This window comes from Drosophila subpulchrella, chromosome 2L, assembly GCF_014743375.2.
Source record: "Drosophila subpulchrella strain 33 F10 #4 breed RU33 chromosome 2L, RU_Dsub_v1.1 Primary Assembly, whole genome shotgun sequence".
NCBI classification, from domain to species: Eukaryota; Metazoa; Arthropoda; class Insecta; order Diptera; family Drosophilidae; genus Drosophila; species Drosophila subpulchrella.
In genome coordinates, this window is record NC_050610.1 from 499,406 (window position 1) to 521,714 (window position 22,309).

General features: G+C 37.4%; 2 protein-coding genes across 4 annotated transcripts in view; one reads left to right on the forward strand and one right to left on the reverse strand.

The window, feature by feature from the left end:
- Positions 1 to 21,978, reverse strand: part of LOC119548791 (transcription factor HNF-4 homolog) — a 37,263-nt gene extending 15,285 nt beyond the window's left edge. The window contains exons 1-2 of one of the 3 annotated variants that reach the window (XM_037856366.1): positions 21,962 to 21,978; positions 16,117 to 16,284 (exon numbers count right to left, since the gene is read on the reverse strand). In XM_037856366.1, the coding sequence (XP_037712294.1) occupies positions 16,117 to 16,210 (94 nt within the window). In that variant the 5' untranslated portion in view covers positions 16,211 to 16,284; positions 21,962 to 21,978. Of the gene's footprint in view, positions 1 to 3,368; positions 4,216 to 16,116; positions 16,285 to 21,050; positions 21,821 to 21,961 lie in introns of those variants that run through there. The other 2 variants (XM_037856364.1, XM_037856363.1) reach the window with 2 other exon arrangements.
- On the forward strand, positions 17,479 to 20,259 carry LOC119548792 (catalase). Its single transcript, XM_037856368.1, has 2 exons — positions 17,479 to 18,457; positions 19,445 to 20,259. Exons 1-2 carry the CDS (start codon positions 17,618 to 17,620, stop codon positions 20,123 to 20,125), a joined length of 1,521 nt encoding a protein of 506 aa, XP_037712296.1. The 5' UTR covers positions 17,479 to 17,617; the 3' UTR covers positions 20,126 to 20,259.
- Positions 21,979 to 22,309: the final 331 nt, after the last annotated feature.

The window sequence follows — 22,309 nt, forward strand, 5'->3', positions numbered from 1 at the left end:
TGTCCTCGTCGCCATGATTTCTACCCTTGTGGTCAACTTAAAAATAAAAAAAAAAAAGATTCCTAATCAGTACGAACGTCGCTATGTCATGAACCAGCAAAACTAAAAAAAAATTTTTTTATCATAAAATGGCGGGCACTTAAAAAAAAGTTCGAATTTTTTACTATTTTTTTAATTTTATCGAATTTTTTAAAAATATTACAAATTTTAAATTCTTATTTTTTGTTGGTTCATGCGATAGAGAGATATTAAAAGAATATTCATGCCAAATTTTAAGTAAATCGGCTGATTAGAACTTGAAATATTATGGCTACCGTATCAGAAAAAGTAGTTTGGAGAAAAACGCGTTTAAAGTTTTACGTTAAATTTCAGGCAGTGTAACTGATAGAATAGCACGTATAACTTACATTCTCTTAATCAGCCATAATTTTAAAAATAATTTGAATTTTGAAAAATCCGTTTAGGGAGATATTTTTGAATATCTAAACTATCGAATTATGAAAAAAAAAAATTTTCGATTTTTTCAAATTTCTAGACTAGAATACCCCCTTAATGAAGCGTCCGATTTGCATCGTTTGTGGCATGGCTAGATCGACATGGCCGATCAAGAATACATATACTTTACAAGGATATATATACCTTCTACCTTGTACTTCACGAGTTACAAGTATAACAATGGTGCTTCCAAACATCAATAAGAAATATAATATTTTTTAATTATTACTATATACTTCAGCTTTAAGAAGGATCAGTTTTAGAATCTTTCTCGAGAGTTCGTTAAGAATACCAACTAAAAATGTAAATGGTATTTGCCTTTGTCTGTTTGTGACTTTCTCTTTTTCTTGGCTGCTTATGGAATCTTATCGGCTTTGATGCACACGGGCAGAGAATCATAATCGCTGATAAGCATTGCCATAGAGTTTTTTATGGTACTGTTCTATGTGATAATGAGTTCAGAATGCCACAATAAATCCTCTACCCCCTATGGATGGCTTGCACAAGATGGAGTCCACTTATCTAATGGCAGATATAAATAGGCAGAGATAAAACACATATCGGTATGGGGCAACGAATTACTGTGCAATTGCTTGTTCAGCTTCACAAATCGCAAATCGATGGGCACATAGTGAGGAATGATCTGAAAGAACTGTGTCGCCTGATTTTGGCTTTGAATGGTTTACGTGCGATGTTGTCATGGACGCAATTAAGTGTATCTTATCAGACGCGTTTAACTTTGGGGACAAAACAATTAGCAGAGGTGGCCAGTCCGAGCTAATAGATACCCACTCAGTAGTATTATTATCTTGTTAATATAAGCATATATATTTATTTTAAAATCTAATTTAATATTTAGTAATTCCTAGATGAACGTACAAACATACATGGTATACATTTTTGGAGATGCCTTTCTCAGCATGACTCGATGAAATTTGAGATTGCTGTATTTCTAATAAAACCTATTTAAATGTTAGAGTGTTATTTATTACTGTAGATTATTACAAAAACTGCGCATTTTAAATGAACTACCAACAACGCTTTAGCCTCATTGTTTTTGGGTTATCTTTTATCGCCCAAATCTGTTTAATCCATAAAGTAGTATCACTGTGGACGGCAGTTCATGTAGTGACGATATAGGACACCTCATTGTTAAAATCCGATTCTCCTTTTGAAAAGAATTGCAAAAATAATATTTTGGGATTATTTCAACAGTAACACCACCAAATTTGTGTCCCTTTATTTTGACGGCGGTAAATCCCTTTTTGGTCATTTAGCTGCTATACGAACGATAGGATAAATAATGGGAGATAGTAGGAAAATAATTATGGCTTCGTTATTTTTGATGATATTCTCTTATACTCCGGTATATAGAATTTTATCATTATTTCAGAAAAATTCAAAAGCAATGAAAGGAAACTAACTTCGGCACGCTGAAATTTCTATACCCTTGCAGGTCGTCCCGTAAGAGAATTGTACGTACAGAGCTTTCCGATTTTGAGAAAACTAAAAACTAATTACATAATGTCTTTGATAAAGTACCATATGTTTACCGATAACGATATATAACGGTCTATGTATTATTTTGACATTAGTTATCCGATCGTTCCTATGGCAGCTATATAATGAAGTCGACCGATTTGTTTTAAATTTTATTCGAAATTTTAAAATATTAAAAGAATGATATTCCTAAGAGTAGAAGCTAATGTCAAAAAACACCGAAGCTATAATTATACCCGTTACTCGTAAAGTTAGGGGACATACTAGATTCGTCGGAAAGTATGAAATGGCTAGATCGACTCGGCTAGTCATCCTAATGAAGAATATATATACTTTATGCGGTCGGAAACATCTCCTTCACTGCGTTGCAAACTTCTGACTTAAATCATAACACACTCTGCAAAAGTATTAAAATACAAAAAAGGTTTCATTTTTTTAAACCTAGATATTTATTTATATTTACTACATTTTAGAATTCTAGAAAAAAAATTCTACAAAGTCCATCCTTTGACCTACAACGGTTTTTAGTATCTTAAAAATTCGGGGAAAAAAGAAGGCTCATATTTTTTCTTGTGATTTTTAAAGCCTGTTAACCACATATGTACATACAATTTGTTGTGAATAGATTTGGACAGATTACTTAAATGTCCATAAGTTGTGATGGACTTAAAATATGAAGAAGACCATTAAGAAATTTATTAGCAAGCATGTCAATAAAATTGACATTTCTAAAAAATCGAAAAGTAAATACGTTACTACTGAAAAAAAAGCAAGTATTTTTGTTGCTTTATGTTTTGGGCTAATAAATATTGTTTTAAAAAGTAAAATACTTGAAAAAATTAAATTTAATAGTCTTTATTTTTTATGTTTATCTGAATGAAACAGTCAGATTAATAACCGTACATAGTTAAATTATAAAAGCACACTTAACATCATTACCAAATTATTAATTGAATGGTCAAATTTCTATTGGTCATAGTAGCAGTCACATTAATAATCGTTTAAAGTTAAATTATAAATGCGCAGTTAACATAAATACCAAATTATCAATTAAATAGTAAAATTTTTATTGGGATATATAAAAATAAAGTTATAAATATTTTCAATAAGGACCAGAAAGTTTTTCAAAACTTACTCGTACATTCTAGTCCCTAGCTTTAAGTCGCCCAAAATGTCAAAAATAAATATTTAGACATATAATGTGTGCTAATAATCAAATGCTTGTATTCATTTTTAGCTGGCAATATTTTGTCTGCTTCTATTGAAATTATTTGAATGCTAATCCTTCTAGTATGAATACCAAGAATGTAGTACATCTTTCATGCCCTTCTTCTTCATTTAAAATAATTATCCTTGTATCGTTTTTTACTCACCCATAATGTGCAAAAGATTTTCTTCCAGAAGGAAAGCATCGTCATAGCTTGAATTAGTTAGATTCTCCGTTTTCATATTTAGCAAGCTGGGCAACATTGAGGCATACATTTAGATTGCGTTAATCTCTGCTGATAGTTCACGTTTTTAAATAATATATGTATATAAAACCGATCCGGTTGGTAGCAATTGATTTCTCAAAAGTGGGGAAGACGACTGCCTAGTTCCTGGTACTTTATTATGAAAACCGTAGGCGAGGGGCTTGCGATTGTGGCAAAATCGGGTAAATATTTAAAAATCCTTCACACTCTTTGACAAATTGAGTTTTCACAAACGGTTGCTGCTTTTGTCGCTGCTGCCGACTTTGTTGTTATTGTTGGTGTACATTTTTTTGCATATAATTCTCTGGCTGTTTTTGCTGTTTTTTTTCGAAGCCAGCTAAGGTGAGGGGCCAGAAACACACTTAAGTAAAGTTAAATATTTACACAAATTAAAACCGAAAATAGCTGAAGCGATGGAAGTTAAGGAGCAGTGAAAAACACAGCACCGCTAAAAACCCGAAGCGAAAAGAACCGTCGGCAATTGGTTCGATACAATATATGTATGTATATATTTACATATGATTACGATAAATAAATAAATGCGAATTGGAAGGTAAGCGAAATGATTCAAAATATCACAGTTTCGGCGGGGGAATCCTTTATTTTTATCAGAATTGGCGCACAGGTGATTCTTTTTCAGTGGCAAGTAGTGTTTTCAAGCCGGCTTGTTTTTTTTTATGTGAGTAAAAGGGTGTGAGCCTGCGGCGCCTCTCGGCGGTCTGTATTATTACCGCCTAGTGCAAAACACTGACTAAACCTCAAATAATGTTCTCAACACGTACTAACTGTCTTAATATTATTTGTTGTAGATATAGAAACCGACGGCGCCGACGAAGCGACAACGAAAGCTTTGGATCGCTCGGCTGGCTCGAAGCTGACCGAGCCCAACGATCGTCAAAAACTTTAATAAATATTATTACTACGACAGTGGCTATTCTAGCTATTCAGACTGTTGTTGCTCGCACTGTGATTAATATTATTATTGCAACAGCCGTCTTGGCAAAATTGTTAACAGTTCGGATCGGATCGCTCGGGTCGGCTTGGATCGCCTTCGATCGCCTCGATTCGGGGACATGCGCAGAAGATCGACGGGGCTACTACGGCCGGTCTTATCAGGCTAGATTAAGCGGATTTCACTCACACAAGTAAACAACGCCCGAGTATATAATTCAAATTGTTTAATGGCACACATAATATAACCATATCTTGGTTTATGTGTTTGGGGCTAAATGTGTTTTTGAGCTTTCATTTAATAAATAGTTTTTATTGCTTATTTTTTCACCGCTCGAGGATTACCGAAAGCTGAGCGCTCCGAAAAAAGATCTTGAGTTGCGATAGATAAGAAAAGGTGGTACAAAACATTCGGATCATAATAATATATTAAGACAGAATAAATACTTTTTTGTAGCAAGCAAAGGAAAACAAAATAAAATAATATTAATTAATTTTATTAAATAAACCATTTGCGGACATTATCGGAATTATAAAGAAGAGTATTTTGTTTCACCTATTTACGAAAAAAGAAATCCACGTGTCTAAAAATTTTACTGATTATCTAGGAAAGAGGGTAGAAGCAAATTGCGGGGTCAACGGCGGTTGGGTAACTAAATAAGGAAACAATTTTCTAAATAGACATGTATTTGTCTTACATTTGGGTCGATTTCTCTTAAATCTAGGCCGATTATTTTGTTTATAAAGGTAAACTGCCTTTAAAATGAGACACAAATGTTAAAATCAACGGCGATATTTCTTGAAGTTATGGAGATAATAATAAAAATAAGTGTTATAAGTTAACGACAACTTTCCTTGAGTTTATGGTATTTTTTGTTTGTTTTAAAGGTACGATTTTTTGAAGTTTTTGGGCGTTAAAGTGGACTTGGCAAACTTGTTTGGGTCAATCGATAGGTATTGATGAGAACAATTCCTTTCAGTTAAAATTTTTACTCTAGCATCAAAACTGTAGGAGCCACAGTTTTGGGCGGTTTGTGGGCGTAAAAGTGGGCGTGGCACGCTGTTGAAATAAACTTGCGCTGCGTAAGAAGCTCAGGAATCTGAATGCCAAATCTTAATAGCCTAGCTCTTAAAACTGAGAGACTAGTTTGCGTAGAAACGGACGGACAGACGGACAGACGGACATGGCTAGATCGACTCGTCTAGTCATGCTGATCAAGAATATATATACTTTATGGGGTCGGAAACGTCTCCTTCACTGCGTTGCAAACTTCTGACTGAAATCAATATACCCTCTGCAAGGGTATAAAAACACCAAAGATATAATTAAAAAAAAAAATTTTCCCGATTATTCCTATGGGAGCTATAAGATAAGTTGTCTGATCCGGCTGGTTCCGACTTATATACTACCTGCAAAACATATACGACTTTTGGTAAAGTTTCAGCCCGATAGCTTTAAAACTGAGAGACTAGTTTGCGTAGAAACGGACGGACAGACAGACATGGCTAGATCGACTCGTCTAGTCATGCTGATCAAGAATATATACACTTTATGGGGTCGGAAACGTCTCCTTCACTGCGAGGGTATAAAAATTAAAACAGATTTTTATAAAAAGAATCGTATTTGGACATTTTCAAGGAATTGCTGAACTTTCCCTAGGATCTTTTAAAATCATTCGACTAAGTGTGCCTTTGTACCATAGTTTGAGAGGGTGAGGAAGACAAGGTATTTTTAGGACGCTCAGCTCAACGCATCTTGTTGAATTGCTAATTAGAATAATAAGAACTGAAAATAATTATTAAAGTGACTAACAGAAATAAACATAAAAATTAAACAAACTTTTTTTTAGAAACTCTTCTTGGTCGCTGCGAGAATCAAACACCTGCCTCTCGATTTGAAGTCGAGAGCGACGCGCAAAAACGGTTTATATCTTACTTTGTTGTGGTCCAAGTTTTGTTCTTACTAAAAAGAAAGTATGATGTTTATTTGCTTAAAAAAATTTAAGTTTATAATACAATATTTTTTTGATTATTTTTTTAACGTGTGCTAAAATTTTGTTTTTGCACACAAAAATGTTTAAAGATACAATTTTAAAAACTTGCACTAAAATGAAATATAAGTGTTGATTCTTCGTGTGCTCAAACTCACGCCATCCACGCATTATACCGCTAGGCCACCGAATTTCTAATTTTATGGGCCATTTTCTAGTTCTATGGGCGATTTTAGATAACTTTTTGTTGCACCAGATGGTGATTTTGACCTAAACCTAAGAAAGTATTGATATTATCTGCTCGAAAAAATTCAACGTAAGTTATAGAAAATTTTGGAATTAAAAAAGAAATAACTCTAAAAATTATTTTCTGTGGCGATTTTACATTTATTCAGTGCTTGCCTTTCTTGAAATAGGAAAAACTTAAGAGTGATCTCGTTTTTAAGGCAATTTTTCTAATATTTAGAGTGAGAATAAGAGACAGCAATATTTAAAACTCTTGCAAATATAAACAGGACATATTAAAACAAGAACGCTGTAGTCGAGTACCTCGACTATCAGATACCCGTTACTCAGTTAAAGGGACCAAAGGGAAATGAAGATATGCAAGCAGAAAAACGTGATTGAAATGCGCCACCTACCGGCGGTAGACAGATTTAAGCGTTATGGGCGTTAGAGTGGGCGTGGCAACATTTTTTTGGATCAATCGATAGGTATTGACGAGACCAATACATTTCAGTTAAAATTTTGTATTTAGCATAAAAATTGTGGGCGCCACAGTCTTGGGCGGTTTGTGGGCGTTAGAGTGGGCGTGGCATATTCGCATAACAAACTTGCGCTGCGTACAAGGCTACGGAGTCTAGATCTGAGATCCCAATTCTCTATCTTTAATAGTTTCCGAGATATCCACGTTCATACTTACGATTTTTTGAAGTTTGGGGGCGGTTTGTGGGCTATAAAGTGGGCGTTGTTGTTTTTTTGGGTCAATCGATAGGTATTGATGAGAACAATATATTTCAGCAAAAACCTTTATTCTAGCATCAAAACTGTAGGAGCCACAGTTTTGGGCGTAAAAGTGGGCGTGGCACGCTGTTGAAATAAACTTGCGCTGCGTAAGAAGCTCAGGAATCTGAATGCCAAATCTCAATAGCCTAGCTCTTATAGTTTCCGAGATCTCAGCGTTCATCCGGGCAGACAAACAGACGGACAGACGGACATGGCAAGATCGACTCGGCTAGTGATCCTGATCCAGAATATATATATTTTATGGGGTCGGAAACGCTTCTTTCTGCCTGTTACATACTTTCCGACGAATCTAGTATACCTTTTTACTCTACGAGTAACGGGTATAATTACATATCATTGAAACATACAGTATCATCAAAATGATCATCAAATCCTATCAGTTTTTTTTTGTAGAAGTCAACTTGCCCTGTATTTAATAAATCAAGTAAATTAAATATTATTTATATATATATATAATGGTGATTGTTTTTATTGTAGAAAAGATTAAAGATTGCATTTTAGTGACATTTTCTGACATGTATAGATTGTGTTGAAAGCTCTCTCTCACTGTTTTTAAGTCAAATAATAAATTTAATATATTCTAATGCATTTAATATCTTCTAATACTCCTTGGTGAGCTTAAAACTTCAAGAGCTCTTTACCTCTATGTATGTAAAATGTGTTTATTTGTAAATCACTTCACTTTCAGTTCGACAAACAGTCGGTCTGGAGTCTCCGTGGTCGCTTATCGAAGCCGGAGCTGCAGTCTCATCGCCTCAAAGAGCGTTAGAAAGAGATACAGATAGAGGCGCAGAAAGTATGTGTATGTAGTGGGGCTTTATAATAGGTCGTTTTTGTTTCTGATGATATAGTCGACTAGACTGAGTCGATTAGTAAGCGCCGTAAGCTAAGCCGTTCAAGGCACTCGCTTCTCTCTCGCCTATCGGTGATATTCGGAAAAGCAGTCGGAAAATTCCGAGTTTACAATGATACTGGTTGAAACCCGGTGACAGTAGCTCTTCAAATGAGTTGTTTTGTTTTTCGGTTTCTTTGGGCCTCTGCGCTGATTGACACTTCTGATTCAATTGAATAAAATTTGCAGTCATACAACACCATCGCATGCACAGTCGCAGTCAGCTGGACGTCGCCAGCCGTACTTTATACGGCGGAATTTCTGTGACGAAACGGAGCAATACGCCAGCCCCAGTTGCCCACTCATGGTGCACTTTGTTTCATTCCATTCGATTTCGAACGCCGCCTGATTGGCGTCATCGTGGAACATCGTCAACATCGGCTTTGCGGAAACTTGATATAATTATGATGGGGCTATTCTGGCGGCAACAAAAGGGTTGAGTTGGCAAACTGCTATATGCAGGAAACTTTGATTGAATAAAAATGGTTGTGATACACACCAAAGATCGAATTTCTGCAGCTACATTTTTATGTTTGTCAACAAATCAATGCCTCAGATATTATTGTAAATCAGTGATAAAACTTTATAAATTGCATCAGTGGGGGATATACAAAAAATGCCCGTTACTCAGCTAAGCTAATGGATTGTCCAATTTTGACAATTTTTGGCATGAAGATAGATATTTATAATCAAAAAACAAGGAAGAACGCTATAGTCGAAATGGAAATGGAGATATGCAAGCAGCAAAGCGAGATTGAAATGCGCCACCTACCGGCGGTAGACAGACTTAAGCGTTATGGGCGTTAGAGTGGGCGTGGCAAACTTTTTTTTGGGTCAATCGATAGGTATTTACGAGACCAATACATTTCAGTTAAAATTTTTTACCTAGCATGAAAATTGTAAGCGCCACAGGTTTGGGCGGCTTGTGGGCGTTAGAGTGGGCGTGGCATATTCGCGTAACAAACTTGCGCTGAGATCCCAATTCTTTATCTTTCATAGATTCCGAGATATCCGCGTTCATATTTACGATTTTTTGAAGTTTGTGGGCGATTTGTGGGCGTTAAAGTGGCAAACTTTTTTTGGGTCAATCGATGGGTAGTGATGAGAACAATTCCTTTCAGTTAAAATTTTTACTCTAGCATCAAAACTGTAGGAGCCACAGTTTTGCGAGGTTTGTGGGCGTAAAAGCGGGCGTGGCACGCTGTTGAAATAAACTTGCGCTGCGTAAGAAGCTCAGGAATCGGAATGCCAAATCTTAATAGCCTAGCTCTTATAGTTTCCGAGATCTCAGCGTTTATCCGGACAGACAGACAGACGGACAGACGGACATGGCTAGATCGTCTCAGCTAGTGATCCTTATCAAGAATCCTGATCCGACGAATCTAGAATACCCTTTTACTCTACGGGTAACGGGTATAAAAACACCGGTTATAGAGATAAGCGGTTGTGACACCTTTAACTTACCAAACGTTTTAATATCAATTTTGTGACGAAAAATGCTTGTAAATTCAATAAATACACTTTTTAAAATGTTTTTATTCCGCCCGACTCAGCAAAATATTTAAGCTTTTAATCATATTCTGTTGCAGCGTGCCGAATAAATACGTTTTAGAAAGTGTATTTATTTAGTCGAATTCACAGGCATTTTTCGTCACAAAATTTGATATCAGAACTTATGTTAGTTGAAGGTGAGATCGCCACGGCCCTCACCTCGTTTAGAGGTGTTTTGATTTTATATCAGATGTTTTTGTTTTAAAAATCAATTAGGTAATACTCATATATGAGCTATTCTAATAGCACCAAAATCAATATATATATTTCCGTTATCAAGGCCACTTTTACTTGGTTACTGTACCCCGTATTTAATTATAGACACATTTTTTCTAGGAGTTTAAATAAAATATGTGTAGTTACGCATCAAAAATCAAATCAAATCAACAAATTTTAAGTCGATAACAAACTTGTAAATGTTTTTCTTTTACTTAAAAAATATCTTATACGAATTTTGTGCCATCAAGCTGATGACGCATAGTTTTGGGCAGTCAAGGGAAGCAGAAATATATTTCATAATGAACTTAACCGGGTTGCACTTTTTTTCGCTCAATTACTTATAAACGGTAATTTTTATGACAGAAAGTTTTATAAACAAAAAATTGCGGAATCTCAAGGGATATATTGTTTGAAATTTAAAAAGAAACCAAATTTAAGAAAATAGACAAAAACAAGGAAGAACGCTATAGTCGAGTACCTCGACTATCAGATACCCGTTACTCAGCTAAAGGGACCAAAGGAAAATGGAGATATGCAAGCAGCAAATGCGCCACCAACCGGCGGTAGACAGATTTAAGCGTTGTGGGCGTTAGAGTGGGCGTGGCAAAGTTTTTTTTTAATCAATCGATAGGTATTGACGAGACCAATACACTTCAGTTAAAATTTTGTATCTAGCATGAAAATTGTGGGCGCCACAGATTTGGGCGGTTTGTGGGCGTTAGAGTGGGCGTGGCAAAGTTTTTTTTAAGCCAATCGGTAGGTATTGATGAGAAAAACACATTTCAGTTAAAATTTTTGTTCTAGCATCAAAACTGTAGGAGCCACAGTTTTGGGCGGTTTGTGGGCGTTAGAGTGGGCGTGGCACTCTTCTGAAACAAACTTGCGCTGCGCAGGAATCTCAGGAATCTGCATGCCTAATCCCAGTATTGTAGCTCTTATAGTTTCCGAGATCTCAGCGTTCATACGGACAGACGGACAGACGGACAGACGGACGGACGGACAGACGGACAGACGGACAGACGGACAGACGGACATGGCTAGATCGACTCGGCTAGTGATCCTGATCAAGAATATATATACTTTATGGGGTCGGAAACGCTTCCTTCTGCCTGTTACATACTTTCCGACGAATCTAGTATACCCTTTTACTCTACGAGTAACGGGTATAAATAGTTATTACATCTGTACCTTGTTAAGACCTATGTTCACGTTGTCCTCACCAAAGAATCCAAACATCATCTGGATGATCCCTTAAAATGAAGTTGATAGATTGCATTAAGTACAATTACAAAATATGTTTACAAAACCCATTTGTAATCTGTGAGACTGTATGTAAACCGAGCGATCAGGACATGACGCATATGTTTTGGTTTGAGTAAAGCGCTCAACTTATTTTATTCCATCCAATGCGAATGAATCACAGCCGCACACACAATTGTTGTCCCCACAATCGGGAATTCGAATACGAATCCAGCAACTCCAGCAGTTGCTATCCGAGAGATATATTTCCTGGGGTGTGGTTGTGATGAAAACAATGTATGTATATTTGTAAGAGAAAAACAGCAGCAAGAGTGGAAAACAACAGGGAAAGAGATATAATTGAAATAAAATGCATGTCATGTTCGAGCTGATGGCTGTCGCTTTTCCCGGCCACATGTGGCGACCCTTGGTGGTTTGCAATTTCCAGGGAATTATGAAAATTAGCCAAGCCAAGCTGCTATTTTGTGTTTTCCTTCGCTCGATCTTCTGGTGCTTCGTTAAGTGAATTCTGTGCGAAACTTATTATTTTATTTGCATACATTTTTATAGAGACGACACACCGAAGAATACACCAAGCTCTTCGTATCCATGGAATACACATGTGATTTGCATGTGCTGTTCGTCATCGGCCTCATGATCATGATCACTCGTTGTCGGCTGACTGCCACATATGAATGCAATGCAATGATGACGATCGCAATAATGATGATCATGGTATTCGTAATGTTTGACTGCAATTTACTATTTACACTTCATTTAGCGGCGACAACTTTAAGTGAAATGTGTCCACATTGGCAGAGTGCTGTGCTCGCTTTCCTGTATCTGTGGGATACTCGGCGTCGCGATTCTCCTGCGTTAAACAATAAGATATAATGAGCATCGCAATTGAATAAAGCGGCCCGCAGCTCCAACTAATTGGAAAATTAGCTCAAGTGTGAGGATAGCCCGTCCGAGTGGATTGTGTAAGGAGCGAATCTCGGGAATGGGCTCACTAAAGACTACTAACAGCCAAGTACTCGACTAAAAAGGTTTTTCGTCGCCCCCAGGGAGAAAAACGACTTGAGTTCTAAAGATACACTGGCGTGGTCAGCAATTAATGTAACATGGAAATAATATAAATATATATTGCGGATCAATTGAAATTTATTCGAAATATACAATATAATAGAATGTACCTATGTAAGTACATTGTATTATACATACACGTTTAAGTTATACATACAGAGTCACATTTATGAAGAACTGGAAAAAAGGATAGTACCGATTTACTAAGATAAAGATAAAAATAAAATAAATAAATAAGATAAAGGTAAGAAAGGGCGAACATAAATTACCCTGGACAATAAATTTGTACTTTTTATGAGGCGCAGGGCTGTGGGCATTAAATTATATTAGTAAAATGTATATAACAACATTTTATGTTTTGAATAAATATATCTTCGACAATGTGTACTCAATTTAATTGATAAGCATTTCAAAAAATTGCTTAGATGGCCTTCATCAAATTTGCATTTACGCTTTCATATCTTTAGTCGATCCCAACTTAAGGTAATTTAAGTAATGTGTTCACCTCTATACACAAAAAATGTATGTGATAAACAGCTTTAAAAAACACAAGGAAAACAAGAGAGAACGCTTTTTTGCCAATAACTTTTTAACGCATGGGCAGTTTTGAACAGTATTTAAAAATGTGGGTGTTAGACGGGTTGTGGGCGTTAGAGTGGGCGTGGCGTACTGCTGAAATAAGCTTGCGTTGCGCAATAAGCTTGAGAATCCACATGCCAAGTCTCAACAATGGTGGTAAATGTCTTAAAAATTGGTGGAAAGACGGCTCTAGATGCATGTAAAATATTTTGGGGCTCATATTTTTCCTTATATCTTTTAAAGCCAGTTCACCAAATTCAATTTAGTGTGAATAGAGGTGAACAGAATACTTAAATGCCCCTGAGTTTTATATTTATTTATTTATTTTTATTCAAAACATTAAATGCTGTCTTTTTTCAAACCGCTATTTACAAATAACACACGTCAGGATATGCAGATATGCTTATATACGTCTATATTAACGTAATTTAATATCCATAGGATTACACCAAATGCAGTTCTTGCATTTTATAAAATCAATCATTTAAAGCACGCTTTGAAACCCAGTTCTTGGCAATGCTTTTGATCACCATTAAAGTAAGCATAAGCAATATGGCTTATCTGGCGGTCACTCTTAGTTTTTATTATCCCATATATATACATATATGTATGTACAATATAGGCATATACGATGGACGATTACGAAACATTTCTAGACCTCAAGCAAAGTGAAATATTGGTTAACTTTATATCACATGTGGCGCAAGGCACTTCTTGAATTATCTATCATGGAAGTAAATGAATGTCTGAAGCGGATATCGAAGAAATAGAAAAAAATGTATGTGGGTTATTTTCGTTATTTTGTCTACCATTGGGTCTATACCATCTTAGATAGCGGAAACAGTATTTTTAATTATGCCGCTTGACTCAAAACAAAAACGGACCAAGAACAAAATAAAACGCCGCAATGAATCGAAAAACGACGAAGATTCGCGAAAGCCGAAACGAAGGCGAATGCAAATCAATGGAGTTCGCGTCTGGGCGATAACCCCCATATCATATCAGCAGGGTGTGAGAGTCGCCCGGTCTGACGGTCCTCTTGCCTCTATATACACACAATATAATACATAGAGGCTCGGGCCCCTGAACCTCTCCCATGCATAATACCATGGAATTACAGGAGGCATAAATAGGTACGAAAATAAGTTAATGCACATCGACTAAGGTGACACAAGCCCCATTCAACGCCTCAGCTTAAGCTATAGACAGTCAGGCTGATCGTCTCTATAAATATTCAACAAGTATGAGACGGGGCTTGTAAGCTGAGTTTGCTGGGTATACTTATATGTATATAAGCCCCAGTATTTAGTCGCACCGTGGGCTTGCCATTGCGCATATTTAACCCTTCGGGGTTAAGTTAAACATTACGATTACATTTCACAACGCTTAAAGTTGTGCGCGTTTCCTTTGTTTTTCACAGCCCTACACCCAGAAAAATTGAGAACAAAAAAAACATAGATCGGTTCTTCTCTGTTTGAGAATATTGTCTTCTCACTTTTTTCGTCTCGATATCAAGATTTTAGTGTTTCGAGTCTGAAGCAATCTCGGATTTAAGGTGGTTGAAGAGGGACGTCCAGGGAAGACGTAGAAAAAATGTAAGTAAGTAAGAGAAGAGAGAGACCGAACTCCTCTCTTGAAAGTATCGCAAAGATATCGAAGTGAGCTGCGACTCTGTGTCGCTGCGAATTTTCTTCGAATTTTTCTTCGTTTTGTGCAAAGTGAGCGGTTAAGTTTATGTGCAATAGAAAGTGACGAAAAATTTGAGAGCCTTGTCCTTGATAAAAGCCCTTTCATACTTACAATGTAAGTAAAATCTTATTTTTACAATTTGTGTTATTTTATTCTTCGTTTTTTACTCGGAAACGTTTTCTTAAGAAATGCATTGTATTAACTATATTTCATTCATTTATTTACGTACATATTGAATATTAAACTTATGCGCCGAATATTTAACACAGACTAGAAACTGCACGCAGATGTAATATACATATGTATGAAAAAGAGTCTGATTGTTGTTCGCAACTCATCTTAAGCATGATACAAATATGGGAGATATATATACATATGTATGTATAATAATAATAATATAATGCTTTAGGTGTCGGAGTTTCTTACGAGAGCCTTAGGTACATAAGGGATGACGAAATTAAAGAGGCTATTTCACCGATTGAGATTCATCAAGAAACTCCATTTATAAGTTTATCTAATTTGTATCCCCTCCTGTATATCAACTTTATAATGAAATGAAAGCCGTAAGGCTTTAATTTAATAATTTCGAAAATTTTATCATTTTTATTTGAGTATGGAATCTGAAGGCGAGAACGATTTATGCTTGAATCCGAGAACGGTGTTGAAACAGACAACGATTCATATCGAAATCGAGATCGATTCAATGTTGAAACCGAGAAGATTTCATCTTCATACCCAAAGCCATTCGCAAACCGAGAAGATTTTCGATCTCTGTTTTGAAAATTTGAGCATGAATAGATCTTGGCTCACTTTTGAGATCGAATATACTGAATCACTTAAGAATGGACTTTTCTCTGAGTGTATTTGTTGGCATTCCTTTTCCATCTGTGCTCCGGTTAAATTGTAACATTAAATTCATCATAAGCGGTTGCAGCAGGCGGCACGGCCAGCAAATTTTCCTAATCAATAAACAAACTATAAGCATTTATAATGATTGCAGGCTTATCGGTTGGAAAGCGGTCTTATCAAGGCCATGTCGCTCTATTTATAATGCTACCACTTGCCTATGAGATTTTAACAGTGTTTTGGTGCCACACGTGGCACGTGTTAAAACATCGTTCTAAACAAATCGATTTCGCTGTTAAGAGTCTTAAAAATATTGTAAAATAAATAATTTTCATGTTTTTAAAAATGTAGGATGGGCTTTCTTTTAGATTATGGAAAGGAATCTCAAAAAGTCGCTACCGATTATAATTTACTCGAATAAATAAAATCATCGTAAGATATTCTAACCTTTAAGAGAATTAGGAATAAATTATTTCGATATTATTTTCTAGCAAAAGCACTCAGTGATTACTAAAAATATTTTAATAAATATATATATTAAATTGTAAATAACATATTTACAAACTAGATATAAACATACCAGGCTCGTGAAACTCCTGCTCCATTTTCTCCACCTTGTTCACCTTCATAAGCTGCTGGCCATCCGTAACGCTCAGGTCCTGTGGATGCTTCATGTTATGTGATCACTTTTTATTTACAGGTCGGTCGAAGAGATCCAATCACATAGTCGTAAAGATATGTCCGGCAACTGTAAGTGGGGAAAGGAAATCGATAAGAAGTCGTATACCAATCTACTGCTGGCTAAACCCACAGAACGCCTGGAGTACACAATAATTTTTTAATGACGGTCCGCTAATCGAACTGAAGTATCGCCTGTAAATCTACAAATATATTTTATGTATTTGTCATTTGCGCACACAATGTAGGTGTCAACTCGAGTGCCTGACAACCAAACGCTTCACATTACATGACCCCCATCGGATATTTTTAGTAGGACGGAGTCACTTGTTTTACGATCCCATATCGGCAATATGCCAGACGCACCTATACCAGGGTTTATCGCTTATTGGACTTCTATAAAGCAAAGCAATGTAGAGTGTACACTGTACACTCCCCAAATCAAATATCTAAACTCACAAAAAGAGGTAACAGGAAAATACAAAAAAAATACCCGAAATCATAATCATCAATGCTTTATTGACTGGCCCAGGGGCAGATAAAAACACTCATTGCGGCCAAATAAAAAACAAAGGTAAAAAATTCACTGACTGCCGATAACGTTGAAAACAGAGTTTCTGACTATCAGACATTTATTGTTTCTTCTGGCCATTTACCGATATGTGAATTTATTTTTCGCGCCCGACATTTTGCGAATTTAGTTCGAGTGCCAGAACAGCCGATAAGCCCCATGGGCTCTGTGGGAGCTATCGCCCTGCTTCCCGCGTATCTCCCTTGAATTTCTCTTTCTTATCGCTTATCGTGGTGCTACTGACGCAGACCCCCTCGTCTGCATTGCCAATTTGCCACCTTTGAACCCTCGTGACTGTCGCGAGCCTCTTCATCGGCGTCAAAAACAAAAACCCTAAGCACAAACATAACGATTCGGCTGACAAAACAATATATTTATCTCTATTTCCGGGCTGAGCTGATAAACTTAGACATATTAGTTCAGCATAAGGCCCTAAAATTTGTAATGTATCACTGGTTCTAATACTCGAAAAGTAATTGTACTGTTCGAATACTAGTTTTCCTCTATCATCAGCAGCATAACTAAGTATAGATACTTTTACAAAAAGAATCAAAGCGGCACAAAAATATAATCTTAATAAGCGTATGCTTGCTGCAAGTGATTGCTTACAATAAATTTCGATATTTCAAAACTATACTGAAGTTTTTTGTGGATTTCACACCTTCCCAGGTATACTTAGAATTAGACTTCATTTTTAGTTCGTATGTTTGACGACCACCATCACTCACAACATCATCGTTTGCTGTTCAAATCAATTGTGTAAAATATTACTTTAAAAACTTTTTTTGGAAATTTAAGTTTTTCTGGCGGTATCTCGATACAAAATTTAAAAATGTGTTCACGCGATCCGGCCACAAATCAATTGATCGACTACAAGAATAATGACTCCGAGGTGCAAAAGGAGATCACAACATCTAGTGGAACTCCGGTTGGTGTAAAGGATGCTATACAGACGGTGGGACCTAGGGGTCCGGCTTTACTTCAGGACTTTCAGTTTCTTGACGAGCTCATGCACTTCGACTCGGAACGGATTCCCGAAAGGGTGGCCTATGCCAAGGGAGCTGGGGCCTTTGGCTACTTTGAGTGCACCCATGACATTTCCAAATTCTGTGCGGCCACAATTTTCGACAAGGTTAAGAAACGTTGTGCCATCGCCATGAGATTTTCGGTGGCCTGTGGGGAACAAGGTTCGGCGGATACGATCCGCGAGCAACGTGGATTTTCGGTCAAATTCTATACAGACGACGGCATTTGGGACATTGTGGGTTGCAACATGCCTGTGTATTATGTGAGGGATCCCTCGCTGTTCCCCAGCTTGATCCATGCCCAAAAACGCAATCCGCAGACCCATTTAAGGGATCCCGACATGTTCTGGGATTTTATGACGCTACGTCCGGAAACGCTGCACGCTCTGCTTATGTACTTTAGTGATCGCGGGACGCCCGATGGATATCGCCACTTGCACGGCTATGGAGTTCACACATATCGCATGATCAATGCAACTGGGGAAACGCAGTACGTTAAATTCCACTTCAAGACGGATCAGGGTGTCAAGAACCTGGACAGCCGACGATGCGAAGAGCTAATGTCCCACGATCCGGACTATGCCATCAGGGATCTATATAACTCGATAAAGAAGGGCAACTATCCCAGCTGGTCCATGTATATTCAGGTAGGAATATAAACAATATGGACAACTGTATGCCTTAAATATTCAATCTTTTTTTCACGTAGTATCCTGGTAATTTGGTTTAATAGATCAAGTTGCCTTTCTTATATACACACAAAAAAGTGGATTGCCAAATCCAACCAATATAATAGTATAACGGTCCCCAGCCATCGAATTGTTAATTTTACCCATTAAATAGTTACTCTTACGTAATACATTAACGAAAAAATAGTTATGTAACCAAAAAAAGGGTTGAAAGGACCCAAGCCAAGAATTGTAGTTGAGTAACTATTTTTATAGTTATAATATATATACTTTTAAAATTGATAGTAATTAAACAAATTCACAGATGCGTAAAGTTGGCATGGTAATTTATAAGCAAAATAAAAAAGTAATTTTTAAATGGCACTTTTTAAAAGTTACTTCCACCTAGTGTGAAAGTATGTTGAAGACTTTAAAGAATAAATTAAGTAGTATTGACTTTTTAGAGTTAGCGTTAGCAGTCCAGGTGGACGAGTCGCAAGACCCAGTTGAGAGTTATAAAGAACACATTGGAGAACATTTGTAAAGCTATTACTGCATACTTTTGCGTGAAAGATTTTACGATAGAATAACTATTTTTGATAGTTAATGAACTATTTACTTTTACAATAACAAAATACACACATTACGTGAGCGTGATATGTTGATAATGGTTTAACTATTAAATAGAAGCAAGGCAAAAACAAACATGTATAATACCAAATAGAACCATTTTTAATAGTAAAGTACAATTTGTATAGTTACTAAACTAGCTGCATTGGTCAATTTTACCAACCAAATTTTTTCATTTGTAGGTTTTATAAAAATATGTGTTTATACTTCGTACGCTGTACGTTAGCTTTTGCTGGAAGTAACAGGATAAGCATAAACAATATTCTCAATTTAATAGCTTTAAATATCTATTTTTCGGCCGAAGCTAATCCAATTCCTATAAAACCTAATTATTAGGTAATGCTCAACGAGGAGGCCAAAAAGTGTCGTTTCAACCCGTTCGACGTGACCAAAGTGTGGCCCCAGAAGGATTTTCCCCTGCTGCCGGTCGGAAAACTGGTCCTTGATCGCAATCCTACCAACTACTTCACGGAGGTGGAGCAGCTGGCCTTCAGTCCGGCCCACATGGTTCCGGGGATCGAGCCATCGCCGGATAAGATGCTCCAGGGTCGTCTCTTTGCTTACGGGGACTCGCAGCGTCATCGCATGGGCGTTAACTACATGCAGATCCCGGTGAACTGCCCCTACAGAGTTAATGTGAGGAACTTCCAGCGGGATGGTCAAATGACGGTGACCGACAACCAAAACGGGGCCCCCAACTACTTCCCCAACTCGTTCTGCGGCCCGAAGGAAAGTCCCCGGGCTTTGGGCCTGCAAACCTGCTGCCCCCTGACCGGAGATGTTTACCGATTTATGAGCGGTGATACGGAAGATAACTTCAGTCAGGTCACCGACTTTTGGACCTACACCCTCGACAATTGCGGCAGGAAACGACTTGTTCGCAATTTGTCCGAACATCTCACCGAGGCCAGTCAGTTCCTCCAGGAGCGGGCAGTAAAACTATTCACCATGGTACATTCCGACTTCGGACGACTGATGACGGAGGCCCTGAACACGGCCAGAATATCCAAATTCTAGAGCTATCAAAGAACTACAATGGCGCTTAAATTGTGCGAGATGTTGCTAAGAGTTGCTGTAATTCTAATTGTCCAAATTGTCTAAATTGTCCAACGTGACGGATTAGTAATTTACAAGTAAATTGTATCGAGATAGAACTAGCTCTATACTTTAGGTAGTTTAAGTTTCGTGTCTGACCTTGTAGGTAAACATAGTATGGGGTGAAAAACGATTTGATTTCTTCAAAATAATAAAAAAGTTTAGCTGACAATTTTAGGAGAAGTCCACTGAATGGTAGAGTGGGGAATTACATTTTTATGCTTTATTTTCAAATATGTCTGACCTTAAACACGAAATTATTTAATGTTGGCTTCAGTTGCTAGGACAGTTCAAAGAGAATGCTTGTATCCATTCAGCTAGATAACTTGAAATGTCGGCTAAAAGGTTTCCTTGCACACGGTTGGGAGTTGACCTTGGCTAGCAGCAGGTATTCATCGCGAATCTGGTATCCAACTGATCTGATGGCAGCGATTATCCAACCCGGATGACAATGCCCTTTTGGAAACACCTCGTTGCCACCCATCGAGGTCTGTCATTAGCTATCCGCTCGTGCCCGGGCGTTTCTCTACTCGATTGAATTCACCCGATAACAGTATAGTTCATCCTTAAAAGGAGCAATGTTGGTTTTTTAAGCGACTATTGAAGCGATGTGTGGATACTGTAGAGAACCAAATGAGTAACCAGGACTTGAACATTTTGGTAACAGATAATAGCTAAATGTACCATCCTTTACACTTCTGTAACGCACTGTACCGCGCACCCCTGATACAAAACCGAAAGGCTTGTCCAACTGGAATGTTTAGCAAATAGTCGGCTGCCAATGTAGTAAATGTCGGCAACTGGTTGGGCAACTTGAACGCAGTATCTGAGGACACAGTAAACTTACTTAAAGCTCAATGGCCACACGATGTTCTTACTATCTTTGTTGGGTTGCTTTTGTTGTGGCTTGTGCAGGGCTTTTATCAGCGAATGTTGTTTTTGTTTTTATAGTTATTAAGTTGACCGCATGAATGAAAGCGAATAGGGAAAAGGCAGACACACACTTGTTGATTCCTTATGCGATTTCGTGGCCCGTTATAATTAACGTTTCGTCTTTTTATTTACATTTATGTTGTTTTCTTTTTGGCACTACGACTCGCTGCTCCGTTTTTTAGGGGGCTTTTGTTTGGCTTTTGATTTTTATTATTTTTGCACTTGTTGCCGCCGCTGTGAAATTCATCTCAGGCGTTTCTTAATGAGTGACTTTTTGCAGCCAGTTGTATAACTACCCGCACTGCTTATTCATTTGTATCAATCAAAGCGGAATATACAGCTTATAAACATGGTCTTTGTTTTTGCCTTTGCAGTTGTTTCTTTCAACGTCACTGGAATTCAACTACGGCTTCTGTGTTCCGTTACAAAAGCGCTCTTGCGCCTCTCACTTATCACTCTCTGTCTCGCCCCCTCTCTCTGCCTGCTCCGTCTCTTTCTCATTCTCTCTCTCACACACACCAGAACGCAGCTGTTACGTAGTTGTTTTTGCCAAACAAAAATTCCATTTACTTTATAAGTTTAATATGCATTAATTGCATAAATGTAGCGTTTCCGAGGGGAGCATTTCGGGGGTAGAGGGGAAAGTGCTCGACTTGCAAACTGCAGTTGATTGAACCCGCTCTCTTTCACACACACGCACACCCACGTTCCAATTGGAGAAGAGAAGAGAACCCGGCGCACCGATTGACGATTGGCGACTGAAATCAAAGTCGCCAAATCGAACGAAAAGATACAAAATAAAAATAAAAACAACACCACACACACCGTTGCAAAAAGTGGAAAACGCGTGTGCAAAGCAAGACGCGATAATATCACATTTTGCTGCTAATATTCTGATTGACAGAGTTTAAAACGGAGCCACGCGAAGATAGCAACAAAGCGATTCGCAGAGAGTGAGAGTGCAATTGTGGGTGAGTGTTTGTGTGTGTGACGTACATCACGTCAACTTTTAGCGATCGCGGAAGAGCGTTGCCAGTTGGTCATAGAAAGCGACGGTCCGGTGGCACTGCTTACAACAGCTTTTTTGACATCGCAAAAAGCTTTTAAGAGGGCTCGAAATTCAAATTCACGTTTTATACTTTAAAATATAATATTTCTGCTTAAACAAACCTT